Genomic DNA, 25,915 nt, shown 5'->3' with positions numbered 1-25,915 from the left:
TCAGTATGGTGCTGGAAAAAAATTCTCGATTGTGATGCAGCACCACACTGATTACTGTGCGGAACCTGACTGCGTGTGCGCATATCACTCAGTCAGGTTCCGCACAGTAATCAGTGTGGTGCTGCATCACAATTGAGCATTTTCTTCCAGCACCGTACTGAGTCGGGTGCAGAACAATAATCAGTCGGGTTCCAATCTTTCCGTGCACAATTTGTTTTCCGTGCAACGATTATATTACAAATTACTGTAACCATTGTAAATTTTGCTATGCAAGAATTTTTTTTATCCGAAATTGAATTCTTATTTCAAGTCATTCTGTTTTCTCAATTTGTGAAAATGTTCATTTGCTTCAAAAGCAAAAAAATGATTAATTCAAGTATTTCGATCTTAGTTCGAAAAAATTTATTCTTGCATTAAAAATTATTATATTTTGAACTGTCATTTCGTTCTCTAACCAAGAGCGCGATATTCTTATCCCAAGATTATCATTCTCGAGGTTTAAGATACTAGCGACTTGATTTAAGACAGCATTTTATTCCATTAAACATATACTTTTTTCTTTTAAATAAAACATGATATCAATGTTGATGAATTTCTTCTTCACGTCCCAACTTTATTTCCGAAAAAAACTGACTTCAGACGGGATTGAACTCGCGTCCATTGGGGGATATTTTAAAACCAATTAGTTCTTAAGAGACTGATATTTTTGAACTGAGTTTTTACCATGGTACACTTTTACTCTGTCGGTAATATAGTTTGAACAAAAGTTTGAGGTTCTCTATAAGCAAAAATAGTTTATTACACACCTAGGGCAGTAAAATAAGAAATGTCTCAGATCACACACTGAGTGAACAATTTATTTGAGCCAAATAAATCCCATATTTGAATGGACCCAATTTGAGAAAAAGATATGGCTCATTTGAATGAAATAGTGATTTGTTCATAGTTAACAAATATTTATTTGGAATTTTTTTTCGACCAAGATTTGTTAACTATAAACAAATATATATTTGAATGAAATGAATGATTTTGTTCAGTCAAATAAATCTATTTATTTGGCTCAAATAAATTGTTCTCTCAGTGCATGTAATTGTTGGCCGAGGCGAAGCCGATCAAAAATCAATTTCTTGAACTAAAAATAAATTTTTCAAGTTAATTTTTTTCAGTGTCGTAATTGAGAATCTGAAAAAATTAGTTAACTACTTTGCATTTTATTCACAACAATACTAATTATTGATAATGAATTCCTCTTTTTGCTACTTTATATAAATTTTTATTATTATGGTTTTTGTGTGATTTTTTTTTACAATTTTTACATATTTATTATTCAAATTTTTACCGAACATTAAACTTTAACAAGTAATTTATAAATAATGAATACGTAAATTTGACACTCGATACTTTGAAGCTAGTAATTTATTTACGAAGCCTTCAAAATAATTTGAATCTTTCGATTTAATAACTTCCTGAAATTTTTTATACTCACCTTGGACTGAATAAATCTCTACTTATTCCTTAATTTTTTTAACGCCCTTAATTTTTTTTTTAGTTCTCACTTGAACAAAAAATTGATGTGAAAAAAAATTATCAGTCAAAAGCTTCCGTGACTAAAATCAAAGTATAAAAAAGTAACAAAAGTGAATGAAGATACAAAAATCTTCAATTACTTAAATCACGTCTTTTACCTCTACTTCTTTTTCTTGTGCTTAAACTTCTCATTGGCAAAAGTTCTTTTTCTTTCTTATCCATTTAACTTCCCGTAACTGTCAGTCGTGAAGTAAAATTCGTTCGTGCGAAATTTACTTCTCCGCCCTTACTACCATATTTTAAAATATTTAAGCTTCATTATTTTCGCTGTCGTTCATCATTTCGTTTTTTTCTCTTTTTTTTCATATCATTATTATAAAAGGACTTTGACCCTTATGGAATGCAATGACTGCATGCATTGAACTTGAGTTAATAAAATTTTTTTGTCACTACTGTCATATATAATTTAAACTCACATTAAATAAATAATTATTGAATAAATTAATTTGTTATTTATGACAATTAAAAATATTTAAAAGTATCATCTTTGGATTGGGAGAAAAATAAAAATATGAGAGCTAAAAATAAGATAAAAAAATTTCTGGATAAAATATGCCCACACGCACATGGTTAATTGTCGATAAGAGTGCGTGTGGATGCATTTATGTATATATATATCCAGGACCCAGCAGCACGATGCAACGCAGGTCCTCCTCAGGCCCTTGAGTACCAAAGCAGAGACGGGATATAGAAACTTAGATGAGATGAGAATGACCGGGGGCAGCGCACGCGAGTTTATAATGATACACCACCCCGAAAAATAAATAAAAAATTTAGTATTGAGAGTATAGAGGGTACAGTAGAGAAGATAGAGGATGAATAAGGAGAAATAATATTGAGGCTCAAAATGAGTTTGCTACAAAACGAAATACGTCTACTTAAATTTTTTTAACCCGTCTAAGCCCATTGATATTTTTTTTATTCAAAACTCATGTCTATTATCCACTACACAAAATAATTTTAAAAAATATTGTTTTTGTTTCTTTAAATCGGGAGGAACCGGGGCAAAATGAAACACTGTTAAATTTTTATCCCCAATAAAATTAAACTACTTAGTAAAAAATAAGATTTCATTTATTTTTAAATTTTTACTCATTTTACATATGAGGTAAATTAGGCAACTAGGGTAAAATAGCCACCTCAATTTTTTTTTATTCTTTATGATAATTTTTCATGAATTTTGATAATTCCTCTCTAGATGGTACAAACTGGTCAGTTCTGATTTTTTTACCTAAAATTTTATTTTTTAATTAAAAATTCTATTTATCAATTTTTTCAAGTATGGCAAATTATATTTATCTGAACGATTATTTTTTTACTGCCTCATTTGAAAACTCAGTAAATAAAACATTAATTTTTTCACTTTCTAACTCAGAGTTAAAAAAAAATCCCAATAAATAAATTTTTTTTCATTAAATAGAAAAAAAAATTAGTTTTCAAAATTTGTTGGTGGGTCAACTTGCCCATCTTTCGCTAAATGTATTGAGGAAAAATTTTTTCATGAAAACAAATTTAATGTGGTGTGTGGTGTGAATGATTCGGTGGTTAAATTTTTAACTCTGATGCCGGTGTGAAAGTTACACGATGCATGATGTGGAATTTTGAACCATGTGCATTAGAACGTTCATGCACACCACCAATAGTGTGAATGTATAAGTTCTTCATTTAAAACTCTCGATTACTTCGACACTAAGTATTCGATTTTTATTTCAAAATAATCTACACCAATAACAATAATGATATACTTGTGCGGCAACCTGTATATTATTTGATAATTTTTATTTATAGATTTTATTATCGGAAAATATTTGAGGTTACAACACTGAACGGTGTGATAAAAACACTCATACCGTGTTACAAGTAAACTACTTGATATTTCACATCAAAAAAATTTCACACCGTTAATTCACATCGAGCAAACCATATGTTAAGTCTTTGGGGACCATTTTCACACCAAAATTTTTTTACAGTATATTGCCCCGTTTCTTTAATAGTCATAAATTTTCAATTATTTTTAGCTTCAATCCTTAAAGTTAAAAAATTTAAGTTGACGACAACCCTGCTTTGACATTTGGCGACAGTAGGGCACTACCTTTCCGCTTCGTGTTCGAGGTGTGCAAAAAAATCTTTATTGTGCATAGTAAAAAGTATTTTACCTATGAAAAGAAGTTTTACCCATAAATAAACTGGAGTAGATCTACACGGAAACAAATTTACTGTTGCTGCAACAGGAGACAGCCATGTTGCTGCAACAGGAAAAAATCCTGTTGTAGCAACAGGATTAATACTGTTGCTACTTTGTTGTTGCGACTTAATAGTAAAATATAATTACGCAGTAAAAAATGTTGTGTCATTGCGTAAAAAAATTTGTAACACTAAGTTTACTATATTTTACTATTGTCGCAACAACAGTATTAATCCTGTTGCTGCCACAGGATTTTTTCCTGTTGTTGCAACATGAATGCCTCCTGTTGCAGCAACAGTAATTTTTTTTCCGAGTACATCACTAAAAAATAAGTCTGTTCTCGATGCACAGATGACGTTTTTTTTTTTTTAAGGCAAATGCGCATGACATTCGGCCATTGAAATATTATGTAAACTGCATCCTACAATATAAATTTAAGGGTTAATTATTAATAAAAATGAACTAAGCAATCAATAGCCTACACTTGGATTATATCAGCTACTATTAAACTTTTATGAATAAAAATACTTAAAGTAATGGTGAAAAGATTAATAGACGTATTCTTGATCGCCAAAAGTTTCGGCATTCCACGATAAAAATAAGCACCAGCCATTTTATTCGCCTAATTGAGTTACACTGTTTCTTGATGGGACGCGGGCCTGGTTTTAAGCCTTCACCATGTCTTTTAGATTGCCTAATCGATTATTAAGCCTAACCGGTGGCTCGATACCACCACTAAAGCCACCGAATAAGGCTCATTTATACTTACAGACATTCGCGACCAAAGAATCCCGGATAAATAATCTTATCGATTAAGGATAAAATGATCATCTAATACCGAGTTAGTTGCTTATATATATTTATATATTTTTAATCTTAATTAAAATAATAAAATACCTATTCCCAATTAGATTCATTGTGCGTCTGCAGAGTCTTTGGTTCTCAGAAGTCTGAATAAACTTTTTAAATGATCGATGAAATGTCTACAATAAAAAATAATAATAGCGGTAGTAGAGGTAGTAAAGGAAGATAAAATAAAATGTTTAGTTATAAAACGGAATCCCTTGTGAAATAGTCCAAGCAGCAGGGTATTATCAAGATCGCGTTACCCGCGAGATGCCATCTATCTGAACGGCGAGTAGACTATACAAAACGACTTATCGTCTTTAAAAATCATCTTGATCTCTTGCTCGTGACGTTGTTCTGTGCGTCGGGCAACATTTTATCCGTACTGTCGTGGATCGTGTCCTTTGTGTTTATAAAATCTAGGACCGGGATATGGATAATAAAAAATCTTTCAGAAAATCCATAGATTTAGAAATTGAAAAAAAAAAAAAATACTTTACTTCACTTTGACGACGGTTTTATTTTCAAATAAAAAATTAATCCTTGAAAAAATTTTTAAAGTTGAATTTCTTTCAAAAGTAGGAAAAAGGGGCAAAATTGGCCGCTTTAATTTTTTCCTTTTAATTTTACGAGTCAATATAAAAGACATCATGGGGCGGAATGGGTCAGATGGAATAAAATTTTTAACAAAAAGTTGATTAAAGTTTTAAATTAAATAAGTTGACAATTTTTTCATTGTTAAATTTAATTTTCAATGAAAATTTTTAAAAAACTCGTTTTTTTTGGGAAGTCTACGGTTTCTATGGCTCCGCCCAATTACCGCGAATTCTTGTAGAACTCGACGAAATAAAACTTTTTTGCAAATAGCTATAACTTCTTCAAAAATGGACTACAGTAGGACCTCGTTAAAAGACTATTAGTTTCTCTCTCAAACTATCGCGATACCTGGTTAAAAAAAAAGACAGTACGATAGTCTTATAACGAGGTCCGACTATAATTCAAACGTTTTTTTCTTCAAAATTTTCGTCTTTAAATGTACTTTCCGGAAAAAAGAACAAAAAATTAAAGATGTTAATATCGATGAAATTTTTCACTTTTTTTAAAAAATCGCACTTTTCTCGAAATCCATTTTTCTCAAAAACTAGGTGAGATCTTGAAAAATTTTATTCTATAAAAAAGTCTCATTTCGTCGAGTTCTACAAGAATTCGCGGTCATTTGGCGATCCACGGAAACTGTAGAATCCCCGTTTTTTTTTTAATTTTTCTATTCTTATAAATGCTCCATTTTATTTAATATTTTGAATTTTTTTTTAAATTTATTTTTTCGAGGGTCCGTTATATATCTCCTATTAAAATTTTATCGAAACATTGACATTTAAAAAAAAAAAATTTTACTGAAAATAAAAATAAACCCAGTAATGACTCAAAGTAATACCGCGGGCTTGTAAAAATAAATTCGACAAATTTTAATTTAAAAAAAAAAAAAAATGAATTCCATTTTATTTGTACGACCCATTTAGTTATCAGTAAAAAAAAAAACAACAAACATAAAAAATACCAAAGTGGTAAAACAGGGTCTAAGATGATCTTTGGGATCAAGAGAGTAGCCGCTCGGTGCAGTAAGACGTAAAACCCGGAGTGAGCAGTAAAGCCGTAAAGTATGAGCCACTTCTTTTTCCGAAGACGAAATAATAATATAATATAATATATTTAAAAAGGAGGAACCGGTCGCACGCGCTTTTACACGCCACTATATACATTACTGGGTGGTGGCCCATTCACACGCGGAAATTCGCATATATATCACTGTTAATATTTTTTTTTATCTCCATTTTAATTCCTACGTCTTAATCCCGTCATCTTTTGCTCGTCATTCGGCGCTACACTCGTCATCCCATACTCCCGAGTTATTTTTTACGCTGGTTGATATCATAAAAGAGAAGCGACCGATTCGCCCATCGGACCGACTACGCTTTTTATTTAACTTTTTTTTTAATATGTATACATAATCCACCAAGCACGTTTTATGAAATTATAAAGCTATTAAATCCAGCTACTTTATGGTCTTCTGGTATTTCGACTCAGTCACGCAAACTCATGACATTTTTTATTATATATATATTTTTTTTCATTTAAATTAATATCTTGGTTAATTAAAAAAAAAATTGCACTACTAATTATTGCTCTGAATTTTGTCAGTGATTAATTACCATGTTAAATTTTTGTTTGTAATTTCTGACGGTGAAATAATTTAATTTTTATTGCAGACAATTTATACTTCAGTGAGAAGTTTCGGAGGAAGTTATTTTAATGCTTAAATTTTTTTAAACCTGACTAAGACCTGGGACATTCACAAGTCGACAAAACTGGACATTATTTATGATCTCGTAAGTCAAAATTTATATCATGGTAATTTTTTTATTATTGTCCAAATGTTCAGAATTTAATTAAATATCTATAAGAAAATTCTAGTGCACATATTTAAAAAAAAATTTTGTGCTTCGTTGTTTGAAATTCAAATCAATATTTTTAGACTTTATAATAATTATGAGCCCGAGAAAAAGTACTCTCTTAATTTAAATCAGTGAGAAATCCACTGGTTCATTCAGTGACTGATGAAGTCACTGGTGAATCAGTGAGATTCAAAGTTGCTCGCTGGTAACCCAGTGAGTATTGGGTTCACTGATTCAAACCAGTGCGAAATTTAAGTACCTCGAGTGTCCGTTGTCAACAGCGACCTATGATTAGTTATACCAAGTTATACATAACCTTAATTAATTAATAGATTTCAGGCAAAATTGTGACCCTATGATTGCATTGTCTATTTTACATAAATTATATTATGTTTTTAATTGAAGCTATCCTCCAAGCTTTGATAATTTTTATAATTTAATCGACAATTATATTTGTAAAATTTCGAAGATAGCTCGTTGTGCAGTTTCCTTCTTCCACATTACTTTTAATAATTTTAATACAATTGATGCAATAGAAGTTGAATAAATGTGAATAATCATGCCCTATATGTATAAGTTGGGTTATGACGAAAATTATATCAGCTCACTATTGAATCAGTGAAACTCACTGATAAATCAGTGGAAATTCTCGCTGTTAAATCAGTGACTACGTCCGCTATTCAAATTCACTGGCTTATCAGTAAAGTTTACTGAGTAACCAGTAAGATTAAATGGCCACCAAGACCACTGGTCGAATAGTAAACTAGTGAGATTTCACTGGCGAACCAGTAGAATTCCACTGATTCAAATTTAGAGAGTGTAGTGTAGAATGCAAAAAAAGTTTGAATTTTTAAATTTAAATTAATCAATGTTCTATTGCATTCAGTTTTTTTTAGTTACTTTTTATTGCAAATATTAAAATAAAGTAATAGATTTTTTGATAAGTCAGAAATATTACTATGGAGTATAGTAAAAATCGTCAAAGTTTAGAGTATATATTTGAATAAAATTTCATTAAAAATTACTGAAGTAAATAGTATATTATAATTCCCAAGAATATTGAGTCGTCCAACGTTACCTAAAATTCGTAGGTCATTTCTTCTATAAAATTCTCTGCGTGTATTGATATTTATTTTTTTAGATGGCAGTTCACCCTCCCTTTCTAACTTATTTGACAAAATTATATTATGATGACAAATATATTTTCTTTGACCATCTTGTGACCATTCGCAAGTATTTAAAAAGTTATAAAAATAAATGATATATTATTTCCTCCTATTTTTCTCATGCCATGACTATATTTTTTTTTATCAAAAGAAAATCTTTTAGCTGAAAAGCGTTGACAGTTTGGGGGGTCGTGAGATATCCCAGGTGACTGAAATGACACCCAAGTAATTCGTTCCTCGTTCACGGGTTCTACTCAACTATAAATAATTCGTCTCACATTATAAAGGATTGTCAGCGTCCAGTTCTAGTATGTTTATACCCAATAATTCCGAAAGCTAAAATTCCAGGTGGTCTAAAAAATCTCTAACACCAGCTTCCAATTTAAACCTTTTTTTTTTTTTTAACTCTTATTAAAAACTAAATGCGTACCAATTTTTCATAGTATTTATAATGTCAATAAAAAAATTGATTTAATCTTAAAAATAAATAAAATTAAAAATATAAATAGTAATTGAGTAAATAAATAAAACTAATAACATCAATAAATATCTTGTGACTTGAACATTGTAGCATTTAATTACATGTTAAGTGTCCGTAAGAAAAATTTACTCATAAAATTTATTATAAAAATGTCTCGTGACATTCTTGAGTTTAAAAATAAAATAAATATAAAAGCGGATACTCTTTCATCAGGATGATAAAAATAAAAATAAATTTAAACTTTATAATAATCGTTATAATAATTCATCGTTGGTTAAATTCACGAAAGTATTAAAGGCGTTTCTTACTGCAGTAGCCTTCCTGACTCTCACAAAGTAATAAAAGACTTATAGAGTTGTGTGTGTGTGTGCAAGGTGGAGTAAAAAAATACAAGTACGGTTGCGTTATTTCTTCGCGCGTTTACTCAAACTCGGTGATAATATAAAAGGAGAGTAGCCAGTGCATAGCCCGGTGTCTCGACATTACAAGGATTACAAGATACACACCGGTCACCCCTCTTTTAAATTCTCTCCCTCCCATCAACGATGAGATAAGTGAAATAAGTATAATGTCGATGTACAACGCCAAGGAAAAAAAGTTAATAAGCACGGCACGCGCTACTTCTTCTTCTTCTTCTTCTTCTTCTTTATCTTCTTCTTTACCTTCTTTACTTTCTTACATTAGTTATATATATTTTTTAAACTCAGTACTTTGCCAATGATATAGAATACTGTATCATGATCCTCCCACAAAATATATTTTAAAATAAATATTAATTAAATGACCGGAGGCTTCTTCTACTGTAAATGTACAAGCAGGTGCACGACCTCTTCATGAAAAATTTCTTTTATTTTTTATTTCCAGTCCATTTTTTTTTAATATTAAGGCTATGTCCAATTTGCCCCATATCATTTACTTCAAAATTTTTGTTGTAATTAAGGGGTGTCTGGAACTATTTGGTGGAAGAATTATTTTATCCATGAGAATAATTTAAAAATTTAAAAAAACTTGAAAGTGATTAATGAAAAAAAAAAAAAATTTATTTAAGTAATTTATGAAAATAATATAGTAAGTCATTAGATGAATATGGAAGGATATCAGAAGAAGATCAGAATGTATATTTATATAGATACAGGCGCGTGCGTGTGCAATGTGCAGTAGAGCTCCCCGATATGTCTGCAGACACCTTGCCCGCGACAGACAGGTGCATGTTGTGTCTCTCTTTCGCGAGTTGACGTACTACTTAAACTAACTTCTGTCTCTGTTACAAGCACTGAAAAGTTGTACGAGGAGCGAGAATTATCGAGATACGAGATAACGAGAAGGAGATGGAATTATGATCGAAAGAGAGACGGCGCATGGCATCAAAATTGAATTATCTTTTCAAAGTTGTCATTGATCGAGTAATTTCTCTTTACATTTTAGATTTTTTGTTTAATGTATTTTTAGTACTTGGCTTAATTGCTGCAATGGGAAAAATTTATTAATTGAAAATTTATTTATTTTTCAAATTTATTGAGTTAAATCGTCCATATGAAATTAAAAGAACATAAGAGGAATTTGCGTCGTCTTTTGTTTTGTAGTCGGCTTTTTTTGTGTCTAGACGATTAAACTGGAAGTTAGATTGATAAAATTGTTTATTTTATATTTTTCAATTTGTAAAAAAAAATGACTCTTAAAATGAAAATTTTTTATGCTGGTGAAAATATTTTTATTTTGTTTTATGACCTAAATAGGAAGTTAATTGTTGGTAAAGAAAAGTTCTTATTTTGTAAATTTTACGGGGAGAGAAATTTACGGTAACAATTATAATATATTATGGAAATGGTTCCCATATTGTACACGCTGCAAAAAAAATACTAACTATTACCATCTTGCAATAGGGAATGATTACTATCTTGTATGTGATAATCATTATTGTGATTTTATGTTAACTTTTCGTTTGTTGTATAGTATTATTTACGATTGCCGATAGTAATAGTTATACCATCTAAATAGTAACATTTCTTACATCCGAAAACTTTGTAAATGTTCCTTCTGAAATAGTAATGATTATCATCTCGGACAAGAATGCTTACCATCTCTGATAGGAAAAGTTAACACAAAAGAATGAGAATATTAAAAATGTAAAGATAGAAATAGAGTAGAGGTACCATTTGTGGCCACTACTTCATTTTTGGACATTTAATACTTCATTTTAATTAATTAAAAAGTATAAAATAAAACTTCCATAGCAATAGCGTGATAAAAGTACCCGTGTACGCATTTTAAAAATTAAATATGACATTGCGTCTTTTACAAATTATTTTATTTAAATTTTTCAAGTGTCCAAAACTGACTTTAAAGTGGCAAAATGGCCAAAGCGGTACCTCTATTCTAGTTATTCGTTCATATGGGAGGTATCACCACTTTTTTTTCAGCGTGTATGCCCAGAGAGGAAAGTACGACGGGCCCAAGCTTGGCTCAGGCTTGGTTCTACTATGTAGAACTCTGGACCAAGCTTGTAAGTCAGCCTTGTTCTAACCTTGGTAGAAGTCTGGAATGATAACACCTTGCCAAGCCTGGTTGCCAGACCTGATCCATGCTTACTTGCCAGACCTGGCCCATACATCAACGAAGCAAATAAATTTAATTAAAAAAAAAATGTTATTATTATTAACCTAGTAAAGCCCATGATCATTAACGTTTAAAAATTCTGCTGGGCTCTGGACGCGAACTGACGTCCTTCTGATTGCTGTGTCCGAACGATAGCCACTGGTCGAACCTAATGTTGAACTGATACATTTATATGATCTACTTATTAAACCATAAATATAGCTAAACTTGGGTAATCCTACCTTGGCCCAAGCCTGGGTTGCCATTTGACGGCCAAGGCAGGGGAACCCAGTCCTGGCCCAGACTCGGGTAATGATTGGGGTGGCCAGGATTGAATACCCAATCTTGAGCCAAGCATGGGCCAATATAGGTGTGCCGAGGCTAGGTTCACCAGTGCTGGGCCAAGTAGGGTCCCTTCGTTTAACTCTGGCAGCTCCTGCATGGGTGGTAACAGGTTTTTTTGAAATATCGATTATAGGAATAACACTCATACAAATTATGGTAACCATTCCTATCTATATGGTATTCATTCCTATACGATATCGGAAAAGTTTTTATAAAGTTATGGCAATAATTCATATGTCATTACGGTAATCGTTACCATACTACTTTGGTAATCCTTACTATACTACTAAACGTTACCATATGTTATGGCAACTAATTCCCATAATTTATGGTAAAAATTACCATAATATATGACAATATTTACCATACTAGTATGGCAACGATTACCATGATGTACAGGGTTTATTTCCGTACGTACCTAAGAACCATTTCAATGTAGATATAGAATTTATTACTATGTGACCATGGAAATTATCCCCATGAGTATAGTAATCATTACTATAATTTAATTACCATACGATATAGGAACTTTTACCATAATTATCGAAGTTGCTCCCACTCTCTAAAAATGAATCAGTGGAATTCACTTCGAATTAGTGAATATTCACTGGGAACCAGCTATAAGTATACCACTGGTTGAATTAGTGGTATACTTATAGCTGTAGAAATAGTGACTATCCACTGATTCGCAGTGAATTTCACTAATTTATTTTTAGAGGACATAGATGGAAATGTTTCTCAGAATTTATGGACGCATATCCCATAATTCCCAGTAATTATTACCATTAATGGGTCCGATATCTTTTACTATGGCATAAGTGGAAAATTACTATTCCACAATTAAAAGATACAAACGCTTAGTAATTTTCAATTTATCGTAGCACATTTTACTTATGGAAAAGTAATTTTTTACTTTTGTCAAAAGTAAAAGCTATCGGATCCCATTAGTGGTTTCGGGTAACTGTCCACATAATAATTTTTGCTTACTTTTTTTTCCGTGTACTATAGGAACAGATACTATAATTTTCTCTTAGTGTTGATGTAACTTTGTTACTCTACCATTTATAATACGGCTTTAAATAAATATATATATTTTTTGTGAAATTACTACCATGCAAATTTAAATAAAAAATATGTGTGATAAATATCGTTCACAAATAATTAAATGAATTAAAAAACAATTGTAATTACAAAAAAAAAAAATTCAAATAAAAATACTGATAGTTCGAATCGAACCCTAAACGAAAAGTACAAGAGCTGATTCTAGATATTTAAATGTCGCTAGTTAATAATTCTTAATTCCCCTTCATGTCTACATCATCACAATATTTGTCTTTGGTAATAAAGAAAACTAAATACAATTTAATAAACTTCACAAACATTTCTTTAAGAAAAAGTTTAAATTCTAAGAACAATTTTTAATGAATGACTGTAATAAATACCGATAAATATTTTTTTGAATTGATTCGAAAAAATTATATGAATAATTTAAAAAAAATTATCATTAATTATCCTGCCCGCAGGAACTAATGAAAAATGACATAAAAACATAAATAAATAAATATAAAAAAGTGTTATTATAACTTTGGCGAAAAGAAAGAGGGACTTAGTGGCTCGCGCTTAACGATAATAAGAATATAAGCTCGAGAAGAGCACACGCGACGTGTACGCGCTCTAAAATAAGTAACTTACTCTTATTTTTCAGTTTTCAACCACGCCGCTCGTTTTTTATCCTTCCGAAATATAATTGGCGGTGCGATGCACCTGTCTCCCCACTTCTGACTCAATCCGCGGAGAAGAAACGGCCGTGTGCCACCTCAACTGCATACTGCATCGGCTACCTCAGCCCAAGCCCTATTTTCCCAACTACCACAACAACACACCAACAATAACAACAACAATAACAACAACAACAGCAACAGCAACTTAATGAATAAAAAAAATTGGTAATGCGACGCGTGCCGCATCGAATATAGTAGCAAACTTTTTTATTATTTTAAAACCCAAGATAAGAGATCTCTTTATTCCTTTTCTCGGTACTCTTGTGTTTTCTCTTCCTTATACTAAACTCTGTCATCATCGCGATGCGAGGGAAAAACAGGTGAAAGTATCCACTTTTAAGACACAACACGTTATTAATCTCAAGGTCTCTCTTTAATAAACGTGTCATCGTCTACTTGCCAATTCACTCGGACTAATGTTACGTCAAATTTTTTTTTTTTTTTAAACTTAAAGGCAAGTCTTGTTTGAATATGGATTTAAAAATTATTTTAGTGATTTATTGTTATTAACGGATTTTCTAGTAACGGATCTGAGTCGGTTACATTTTAGGGTTTTTAAAAATTAAATCCATTGATCAAATATTTTATTTACTTAAACTTATATTTTCTCAACGGATTGTCTCTTATTGTTCCCTTGCTATTTGTCACATTATCCTCTAAACATACTTACGTTTCTTCTTAAATATATATATATATATATATATTTTTTTTTTCTTTTATTAGTCAAGCGTAAATATTATTTATTTTGAAAAATAATTTAAGAAAACTGCTGAAAGTTTTACCATAAAATTTTTTTATTTTCATAAAATTTTATTCTTCAAATCTTAGATCTCTTAATCTCAAAAAAAATTTTCAATTTAATTATAGAATAAAACTAAAAATTGAAATTTTCATAAGATCAAAAATTCGGAGACACGACAGTGTCTCGCGCCAAGTACACGTTTAAACATATATGTGTAAGCGTGTGCATGGACAGCGCGAGACGACCGTGTCTCTATTCCCGAGTCAGAGGCCTGCCTCACTCGTATTTCAAATTGATCATTATTAATAAATATGGCATATATTTTTATTTTTTATCTATTTATTTATTAATAATTATCTTATTTCTAACGCATTTACTCATAATTTGCGTAATTTTATGATCTAATGAAAAAACAATTTTTAAAAAATTTCTCTTACGCCGATTTAGGGATCCACAAGAAAAAAACTCGGATTTTTGTCGAATTTTCGCCTTTCAGCTAACTTCGTATCATAGCATGACATGAAAGTTGCTGGCTCAAATAAATATATTTAAATTCCCATAGAGATTTCATAAAAATGAATGAGTTCTATGAGAACTACTATAGTTAAGTATAGGGCCTTATATATATACAGCTATAAGAATCTATGGGATTTTTTAAATAGGGTTTTTTAAATATCCGTCAGTTTATGTTTCAAGTCATCGTTTTTAATCATCGAGGAAATATATGCATCGATGGATTCATAACGGTAGTTTTTTAATTGATGATAAATTCTTGTTAAATCGTTTCTCTATCTAGTCTCAATTATATTCAATTTGTTATTTATATCTTGTATGTAGATCTAGCTTCTCTCAAAGAGGTTTCCAAAATAACACGGATGGCATTTGCATCCACGACAGAAGTTGAATTTCTAATTTGGTCTTTTACTTCCATCTATCTTCAAACACGCGTTATAAATATTGTCGAGTTTGTTTGTTACTTTGGTTTAAAATTCATGATCGCTGATGTCATTTTTTATGAGCTCAGTCCGACCGTCCAAATTACCAGTAACTAATGTCGTGATATCGTTAATTAGTTTGACTACACTTCCCACTAATAATATTAGTTTAACGTTAGATAAAGCTTTTTGTGTTCTATCTTTCTTAATATGAACGACACAAAGGCACATTAACACAAAGCAAAATTTAATGCATTAGATGATAACACTTGAGATACATCAAGTAGATTTTATTGGATGGATAAAAAATACCCCCGAGCTTGAAGAAATTTATCTTCCACGTTCTTATTTTTTACTGGTCAAAAAACAATCAATTCATCCCACCATCACTAAATTTTGGGTATATAAACCGAGGCTAATCTCACTTGAATTCACTGTAACAAATAATCGACTCTGTTGCCAGTTTTGATATTAGGTAAGAAATAATAATAATTTTGTTTTAATGACTTATTTCAACTATATGTACAATTTTTATTCCTTATTATAACTATAGATTAAGAATTGTTTGAATATAATTGTTGGCTAACATCGAATAAGATGGTTTCAAAATTAGGATCATCGATCATTCGATCGATGTTCTTGATTATTTGTTCGGTATCGTTGATTGCTAACGTAAAATCGGCGCCTAACCCAGTGACAGACTTGAGAAAAGTAGTTAATATAATTAACGATATTACTACACTATTTACCGGTATGGATGGTATTATTAAGCTAGCAAAGAATGACGATAGCGATAAAGAGTTTCAAAAGAAAGTAGAAAATGAACTCGACAATATTTATAAAGCGTGTTCAAAGATAGATAACGTAAAAGAAGAAATCAGAAATTTAACTTCTGTCATAGACGCAAATGCCATCCATCTTATTGAGGAACTCTCTTTGAGAGAAGATATGAACTACGTGTTAGAGATAAATAACAAATTGAATATAATTGGAACTAGATATGAAAACGATTTTAAGAAAATTTATCCTTACATCAAAGACTATACTCATGAAGAAATCGATACATATATTGCCTCGATTATTGATAATGACGATTTAAAGGATAAACTAACGGAAATTTTGAAAGCAACTAAGTTGCCTGATGGTCATGATCCTTATCCAGGAAAAAATGTTTTTGAAATAGCTGTCGCTTATTCGAAAAATGAGGTAATATGACTTCGGCATTTTGTCACGTCAATGTGAATCATTATGTTTATATGTCTATATTTTTATTATTTTAGAAAAATCATCATCGTGAATGTGATAGTATTTCCGCTTACGATAGACTATTTAATTTTTATCAATATGTAATAACCACCGTCACTCAAGGGTACACTATGATTATAATGTCTTATGAGTATCGTAAACTTAAATCGTCTGATCCGAGTAATTATACTTATTTTTTTAATTAACAAACAAATATCAACACTAGTACAGATTTTAAAAATTACTAATTATCGTTGTAGCTTTCAACAAGAATAGGCAATACGAGTATCTTAACATTTATAAACAATCCATCATTAAAATAACTGAGTCAATTCAGTATTATTTGAACTCGAATAACAACATAAACTTCAAATCGACAATTTCTTGTGATCCGCAATCATGGGGAGAAGGTTCTATATATTAAATATGAAATTGGAATAAACAAAAGACGTTGCAAAAATTACTATTTCTGCAGCTCTTTTGTTACACCGATTCCTAATTTTTTCTACGCAATTAAAGTTCTTGTTACTAATTCTGTTATATTTCCTCTAACATTTACTATTAGGAAGAAATTATATTCGTATCAAAAACTACGTATCAATTAAATCTTCAGAAACCATTTATGAAGGATTTCAGAAGTTAAAACCTGATACAAGAGGAATAGAATATGAATGTGTAGATTTTGCGGAATATGCAAATTTGGAAGACGAAAAACTTATTGTGACTAAACATTGTCCAACTGTAAGTTTCCGATCTATTTCACATATTTATATTTTATTCATTATTTCCAATGGATTTAGTCATTAGTCGATACGTCAATGCGTGTATAATTATAATTTTCAGGCACTCACTTCGACCCACCCTGATTCATCATATTCAGAATCCCCAGATTTTTCAACCATATTTACTGGGAGACGATGTCATTTAGGTGTTCAGTCAATAGTAGAAGATGATTGTTATCGTGATCAAAATTCAGATCGCATCCTGAGTGTTCGCAAATTAAGTTTATCATGGCAAACGTGCGATCCTCAAATAAATGAGTGAGATACTGATTTTTTTTTGTTCGAAAAGTAATTAGTTTTTTTTCTATTATAATTTGATTTTCATCTCCAGAGTTGTAACAAATATGCAATTCCATGTTCAAGAGGGTATAATTAGCATTAAAATTCAATGTGGAACGATCATTAACGGTACAGTTGATATAAATACTCTTAGATGGATTGAAGATGAAAGACCTTACACAAAAAATAATCATCCAGAATATGTTGTGCTTTCGGGAACATTGAAATCATTTAATATGGATGATATTTTACTGCCTGATGGAGAATTTGTGACGGGTGTTAAGTTTGAAACATTGGCTGATAATCATTTGTCGTTGGTGATACAGGGAACTAAAATGTATGATTCTGATAATAAAATTATTAAGTCCTACAGTACTTCACGGTTTCCAGAAAATACCGGAAATTCAAGGTAAAGAACAGCATATTATGATGGCATGATAAATGTAATTGATTTTTTATTTTTTTAATTTGATCAATTTCTTCACAGAGTGAATATAGATTTAAATCAACTCTCTGCACCTCAGGATATAACTAAGCAAACTTATGAAATGAGTCAATCGGGAAGTCATTACGTCGATATAGCAATATCTAAATGGTCAGATAAGTATACAGGCAACGCGGAATTACCATTTTTGGATATGCGACCGGTCACTGTATCACCAGTAACACCACTAGGTGGAATTGGACTATATTACAAGAGTATACCTGGCTACGGCGGATTTATTGATTTCAAACATATTTCCCCAAAATATGTGCATTTCATTCCTGTAAACTATGCCGAAAAATTGACTATCACACCCCCAGCTTAATCATTGAGTATTCAATATTTTCTACACGCCGATTATTTTGCAGTAAAAGTTACGGAATTTTGGGTACTGTGGTAACTTGTAGTACATATATAAGTTTTTACCAAGAGAATATAGAGAATTATGAAATTCGATAACATGTATTTTGAGTGTCATGGTATTAAACGTACGGTGAAAACTGAAATGCTGGCTTTTGTCTTTACGGTACCAAACTGTTTTGGTAATTTTTACTAAACAAATTACTGCGTGTACACGTTACAATAAAATATACAATGGTTATTTTCACATGGTTTTGTTACAATGATGCGTTAATGATAATAAATAAAAGCATGCTTTCAAAATATAAAAACGAAGTCGTATTTTCTTAATATCTGTCCTTTATTGTCTCATATATTAATTATGATATCAATTACTGTGATAAAACACCAGCCGGTAGTGTGAGTTCATTTTACCTTATACCAGTATTATAAGTGATGTCATTGAAACACCGCTTTTCAACAGTGTACTTATTTACGTTTAAATTTAACTGTTTTTTTTTAATTTTTAAAAATCTCAAGTTTCTTGTTGTTTTTGTGATTTCAGACTTTTTTGTGAAAATATTACTTTTAATGCAGTCTGAGATCAATGTACGCGCATTGGACGTGTACTTGGCGCAACTTTATACAGAGAATCTGTTTTCGGGGCGATTTTAGTAAATTCGAGGGAAAATTTTAAGAAATAATCTAATATTTTTGTTATGAAAAATTACAAAAAAAAAAAGTTTTATGTAATTATTTGTGGAAATTTATTGCAGAAGAATTTTTTTTGTTATTCAAGAGAAATATATGAAAAATTGAATTTTTTTATTTTTTAATAATTAAATTTAGAAAAATCGCGCCAAAAATTTGAATTAAAAATTTTTTTTTTGCAACTTGTATTTATTTATTAAATTAATTACAGGTTCATAGTAATGGAAGTTTTAACAAATTTTAAGTAAAACCGGAAGTCTCAATTTTATTTTACAAAAAAAAAAAATTAACGTACAATTTATCTCTGAAATTAAAATATTATATTTTTAAAAAAATACTCATGAATCTTAATCAAATTATTTTGTAATTACCGGTATCTAATTTACAAGAATGAAAAATGAATATTCTGTTCAATGAACACCATAAATAATTATTTAAATTAAAAAAAATTTTTTTATAACACTTTTGAGTCCGAGGACGCCTCGAAAGCGGTTCTATAAATAAATAAATTAATGCACCGGAAGTAAGAAAAAAATAAGTATTAAAACTGCAAAGTGCATGGATAATATAAAAAGTCAAAAAAATAAATGATTGAAGTAAAAAAGAATGAGATGCGGGTCTCTTTGAAATGACGATCGTCGAAAGTTACGAGGACGACGACATGGACACAAAATGTCAATGTCTCGAGATTTATTGAGAATTCGAAGCGTGGAATAGGGTGGGGCCTCGATACTATATACACATCTATGACTAAAGAAAATATACAATAATTTTTTTTATTGTCAAGAAGAAAACGCGCAGATTCGAAACGGTCCCCGTGCCACGGAGGCCGGATTTAGGTTAAAAAAAAAAATTTTTCTCTCTCACTCAGATGCCTTCAGAAGCTTTAACTAAAAGCTTAATACTTAGATACACATATTTTTCATCTTTTACTATTAAATGTTTTATACATCTTTGCTTCTTTATAATCGCAGTGTATTTTTTATATTGTGAGATTGTAAGAAATCATCGGTCTTTTGAATTCATTCACGTGTTTTATTCTTTTCATAAAAATGTGTATAGCCAACGCCAGTCAGATATGGAGATTTATTTTTCTTCGATCTTAGATACATACTCTGTTGAGCAAGTGAATATAAAAAATTTTAAAGAATAAGATGAAGATGAAGAAGAAGAAGAAGAAAGAAATTTATTGTTGAGGAATTGATCGTGTCATCCCGATATTTCTTGATTTTTCTTTTCAAATATCGCTCCTTAATTTTTTTTTATTACTTGTCCGACACTCGTGTAATTCTGTTCTGAGTCTTGAGTTTTGAGTCTTGCGCAAGCGGTAAGCGGTTTGCGGTTTTAAAAAAAAATATATAGGGATCTAAACGAGAGGTGAGACAAGGATCTTGGACTTATAAATAAAAAAGGGGGATTGGAATAGGAAAAATGCATACACTTTGTCGCGTGACTTGGCTTTTTTTTCCTTCACCCTTCATTCTAACGTATCATCCCTTTCTTTTGTTCACTAAATTTTATGGTTTAGCCGTTGTACAACTTACTAACTCGCTATTTAAGACATTTCATTATTATACGCATTATTTTTTAACGTTCAATTATTTTGACACTCGAAAAAGTCTAAAAAAAAATTTTTTTCCCAAATTCATTATACTGTAACTCAGTTTCAAACTGTCGTAGAAAAATAAATTTAAATAAAATTTAAAGCTTTGAATTTCTAGAAACTTTTCAGCCTTTTTTCAGAATCTTGAAAAAATTTCTCTAAATTTTGCAACCAAAGCAACGAAAATCGTAAAAATTTTTAAATAGAAACAGGTCGTTTGGAACAAAATTGTAGAATTGTAATAACTAAAATTTTTGACGTCCAAAAAAAAGGGATTTGATTGTTTTCAAAAGCAGCCTTAGGTTTATGTGTCAAAAATTTTTTTTATTCATTTCATTAATATGAATTATAAAAAAATATACTTCAAAATTTATCCATGCGATATTTGAATTTTAACCCAAGTCTCTGAACTTCTCCCATTGATATTAAAAATTTCCATCTAAACCTGAGTTCTCTTCAATACTTAAATTTCCACCAAATCTCCAAACCGTAAAATAATTTTCAAATAAAAGAAAATGACAATGACAATAGCAGAATATGATTTATTAAATAATAAAATAGAAGTCGAATTTAGAGTAGTCTATAAGCACGTGCACAATAACATTTCTACCTAATGCTCAAGTACTCACGCGCCTATAATAATAATAATAATAATAATAATTTATTCGCTGCGTGTGACATGTCAAATGCGTAAGCACGCACACAACTTTAAAAGCTAATCCCAATTTGCATTCCACTGTATAAATTTTACATGGATGGGCACATGTGTAGGTATGGGTTTGGATTTCGGTATGAGCATAACTATAAGCATAATAGCCTATGGCATAGAACAGTACGTTTAAATAAAGCATAAAGTAATGTATATATATATATATATATATTGGGAACCAAAAAACCTGACTGAGGCCGCCGGGTTTTTTCGGCATTCAGGTGGCATATGTCGAGCCGCTGAACGTATGTCGAGGGGGTATAGAGGGTTTAGAGTACCAATGAAGTAGAGGTTCTGAGTGTAGCGTAAAGTAGTGTAGTGTAGAGTTGAGGGAACACCGACCCCAAGAGCCCCGAGAGTTGTTTTTGGACCCTCGAGCTCTGATACAGCATTGCTGTATAGTGAATTCGTAAGGGTACACACATACACACATACACAGATTCATATATTTATAATAATAATAATAATGATGATCAGACAGTGGTTGTCATTTTTAATCACCAAAAAATCTTTATATTTAAAAAGTCAATTTTCTATATGATCAATAGGTTTAGTTTTCAATCGGGATTATGTCGTGGGTTAAATCATGGCCAGTTTAATGTTTTAAAGGGTGAGGGGACTATTTTTCTTTGTGGATGATTGAATACTGATGAGAATTAAAATGAGGGCAATAAAATTGAAGTTTGATGGAGAGATATATGAATAAATCCAGTGCATCTGCGAGTGTAATGCAGGACTGGGTTTATAAAAAGGGATTTTGTGTAACTGTTAATGCTTTTGATAAAGAGGATTGTTTATTTTTTATGGGGAGATTGATATACATTGATAATTGTCGGCTGATTATTTTTAAAATTTATATTTCAATGAGAAAAATCATTATATATATATAAATTTTAAATATATTATAGATAATAATAAATTTGTGATAAATTAGATGAAAAATTTAGTGATTTTATTTTAGTAAATGAAACTATTGTTCAATTTCAATTGTAAAATAATTTTTTTTTATTTCAATTTGTGATAAGAGTACAAGTTCAAATTACAAAAATATTTCGCGGCCTGGATTCGAACCAGGGATTTTCAAGTTATCATTGGACTTGTAAACTTTAGGTGAACCTTCAGACGCCACCGTCCATCTTACGGCTTTAAATAAATTATATTATTATTAATTGAAATGTTTTATTATGTGAAATTTGTGTTTTTGGCGAGTTTTTGACAGGTATCTATATGGTCGAAATTCGTCCGAAAGACACTTCCCAGACACTTCCCAGACACTTTCCAGACACTTTTCAGACACTTTCCAGACACTCTCCAGACACTTTCCAGACATTTTTCAGACCTCGACTTGCCATCGACTTTCCCCTCGAGATGACTGATTGATGACCGATAGATTACTGACTAAAAGCTGACAAATAACCAATTTCAAGTAGTCAAAGTTTACAAGCATAAACAATGTCTTGACGCCTTACCAACTTGGCTACCGCGGCATATACCAAACTGACTTTCTAAACACCTTTTAAGCTACAAATTACCACTTCAACTTCTGTAACTCATTCATTTAAAAACTTCTTCAATATTTATCAACAGATATCGTTTTAGAACAAGTTAATAATTCTATAAATCTTTAAATAAAAATTTTACGAAAAAAAAAAAAAAAAAATTATCAAAAATGTCCAGAGCCGGGATCGAACTCTGAACGAAAATTCTGTCAAATACTTGTCTATGTTTGAATATCAAAAATGAATCAATAAAAATAAATAAAATCAATTGATTTATTTAAAATTATTTCAGCTTTAGGTTTTAATTGTTAATTAATAATTAAATTAATTATAAATAAATAATTGATGAATAATTAGAAAATAGACAAAAATAAAAATTACCGCTAAATAATTTATTTAGTTTATTTTTTATAGATTGATATTAAAAAAAAAATCTCTGAACAAAAATTATAAATAAATAAAATTATTAAAAAAATGATTGAGAGTCATCGTAAATAAAGGTAGCCGTATTTTAAAACTCACGAGCGACGCAAAGGTGAAAGGGGGTTGGCAACCCTCGGTAGCACGAGCCTCACATATGTGTGCGAGTAAGAACTTGCTGTGCTTTGCTCTGTGCTCTAACAACAATAGAAATACCGAGGGGAGCAAGTGAGACAAGAGGACCGGGATCAGGACTAGGACCAGGACCAGGACCAGAACGAGGACGCGAACGAGGGTAAAGAGGGTGCGCTGGTGCGTAGAGCCACGGGTCGTAGTTAAACTTGGAACACAATAGAATTTCGTCGCATGCCACGTTAAATTCTCCCGCTCCACCCTTCGCTATAAATTCTCCTACGTTATGCTTGACAAGATTTGCGCAAGGTTACTCTACACCTTTTTCACTATCTCTCTCTCTCTCTCTTTTATTCCCAATACTCGTATCTCATATCAGTCCCAAGAATTTATAAAATCGTAGTATTAATTTTCATCTATTCAACCAACTTATATTTACGCACCTCTATCAGATATTTATATATATACCCAATAAATATATATACAGTCTATTTGCATTGTAAATTTATTTATATATATCTTGATTTATATTCTCAAATAGAAATTTTAACAGATATTATTTAACTATAAATTTATACATCATAGATTTTAAATATTTTTTTGTTATTTAATTTATCTAAAGGATTATCGTGTTAAATTATAATCTTATAATATTCTTCATCACTTAAATATATATGAGTATAGATATATATATACATTTAGAGAATTTACTAAAATGTTGAAAATAAAATTATTTATTAGTTGTTAATTTCGAATTTTCAGTAAGATAAAAATAAATTTGAAGGACTAAAATACTGATAGGGTAGAATGGTCATTCTTGAATTGTTAATAGAAAATGAAGGGGGGCTTGCACTTTCTTATCTTTCGCACTCGAAGGAACGAACAGAACTGTCCTTGTTGTACTTGTGCAGCAAAGGGAGACCGTGTTCAAATTTTCCGCCCAACCGACTGAATAAAACTTCCACTAAATTAGAGAAACGCTAGATGATAAAGTAGTAGATTGAACCTTGGTATATATATTGTGATAAGAGCTTTCATTTAAGAAAAAAACTTCAAATTATTGACAAAATTATCTGCAAACTCCTTTCAAGGGAAAGTCGGCAGATTCAGGGTTCTTAAAAATTTTGTTAAAATTTTTTCTTTTAACAGGGGTTATCAGATATTTTCGACTGAGTGTCTTTCGGAAACTGAATCTCTAATTCGTGTCCCTAATACCAAAAAGGCATATAATTTGTTTTTAATTCACCTATCGCTTCAGAGTGACAAAATTGAAAAAAAAAAAAAAAATTAAAATATGAATGCCAAAATGGCCTATAACAGCAAGCATATGCCTTTTTGGCATTAATGATCATTGTGCCTAAAAGCAAAAAAGCTTATGTATATTTATAGGCCTTTTTGGTTTTAATTTTTTTTATTATCAAACTATTCTCTATTACACTTGAATGTAATAGAGAAAAAAGTGCAAACCCTTCTTAAACGCATTTATTTTCTAATTGTACTACAAATATTATTAAAATTATTATATAACTGAAATTTATACTTGTAAAATTTTATCAAAACTATTGAAAAAATTTTTTTGAAACTTCCATTTTGTTTGAAAATGAAAAAAAAATTTTTAAATCGTAACTGAAAATTCGATTTAACTTAAATTTGGGGCAATTTGGCCTTTTTGAATTTTGATACAAATAATTTAATGAAATTTTTTTTTTTTTTTTTTTTGGGTCAGTAAATTGACATGTTGTATATAAAGCAACAGTTTGAAACAAGTAGTAATGAGGAGAAAAAAAAGCCAACAAGTGGTTGAGGGTGCGCTTAAAGATTTTTTTGGGGAAAAGTAGGTCTTGGAGTATATTTTGGTCCATGTATGTAACGATATGTGGTGGTAGGGGAGAAAGAAGTGAAATAAAGAGAGAGATAAGCCCTGGGGTTTGTTGGGGATTGATCGTTGGTGTGGGGTAGAGAGAATTTCTAGAGGCAGTAGGGGATTAAGGGTACGTCGAGTACGACGAGCGGGGTACAGGGAGGAAACAACCATCTGCCCGCATACGTTATCCCCCACGAGGGACATGAGTGTGCATGAGTGTATAGATATAGATAGAGAGTTTAATGGTGTACGTAAATATATGGACATGGACATGTACCGTAAGAAAACCGCTCAGCAAAACTAAACCGGGAACTGTTTTAGAATTATGTCGGAAATGAACCTCGGGGCGGAACCACTGGCTGATATCGCTCTGATCATTACCCCGTAAACGCCGAAAAAATATTTATTCGTAATAAAAAAAAAATACCAGACAGAAATAATTTTTTTTAATTATATGATATTATTTTTTGATTGTATGTCATTAAAGATAATGGGTTAGAAAACATTTTTGATCCGTTTTTTGATATTTGTTTTTTTTTTAAATTAAAAATTTATTTTATTACTACTCCAATTTATTACTAAAATGTTAAATTAATTTTTTTATTACTTAAATATTTTAATACTTATGCAAATTAATTATTGAATTTAATTTTTACAATAAAAAAACATTTTTTTACACTAAGAATTTATCGAAAATTTCTCAATTCAAATTAATTTTTTTAATAAAAAAAA

The 25,915-nt window shown here is 30.5% G+C and overlaps 1 protein-coding gene and 1 long non-coding RNA gene across 2 annotated transcripts in view; both read left to right on the top strand.

Moving 5' to 3' along the window:
• LOC130677482 (uncharacterized) overlaps positions 1–25,915 on the top strand; it is a 166,679-nt gene that overhangs the window by 138,132 nt on the left and 2,632 nt on the right. The window contains exon 5 of the long non-coding RNA XR_008991620.1: positions 6,886–7,005. This is a non-coding gene — a long non-coding RNA (uncharacterized LOC130677482). The remainder of the gene's footprint in view (positions 1–6,885; positions 7,006–25,915) is intronic.
• Positions 15,656–18,555, top strand: LOC130677479 (uncharacterized). The gene is made up of 7 exons (XM_057484249.1): positions 15,656–16,322; positions 16,397–16,541; positions 16,622–16,771; positions 16,927–17,102; positions 17,205–17,401; positions 17,475–17,831; positions 17,910–18,555. The coding sequence occupies exons 1-7, from the start codon at positions 15,714–15,716 to the stop codon at positions 18,229–18,231; spliced, it is 1,956 nt and encodes a 651-aa protein (XP_057340232.1). The 5' UTR covers positions 15,656–15,713; the 3' UTR covers positions 18,232–18,555.

The sequence above is a fragment of the Microplitis mediator genome, chromosome 11 (genome assembly GCF_029852145.1).
Source record: "Microplitis mediator isolate UGA2020A chromosome 11, iyMicMedi2.1, whole genome shotgun sequence".
Taxonomy (NCBI): Eukaryota; Metazoa; Arthropoda; class Insecta; order Hymenoptera; family Braconidae; genus Microplitis; species Microplitis mediator.
This window is presented reverse-complemented; position numbering and strand designations above follow the sequence as displayed.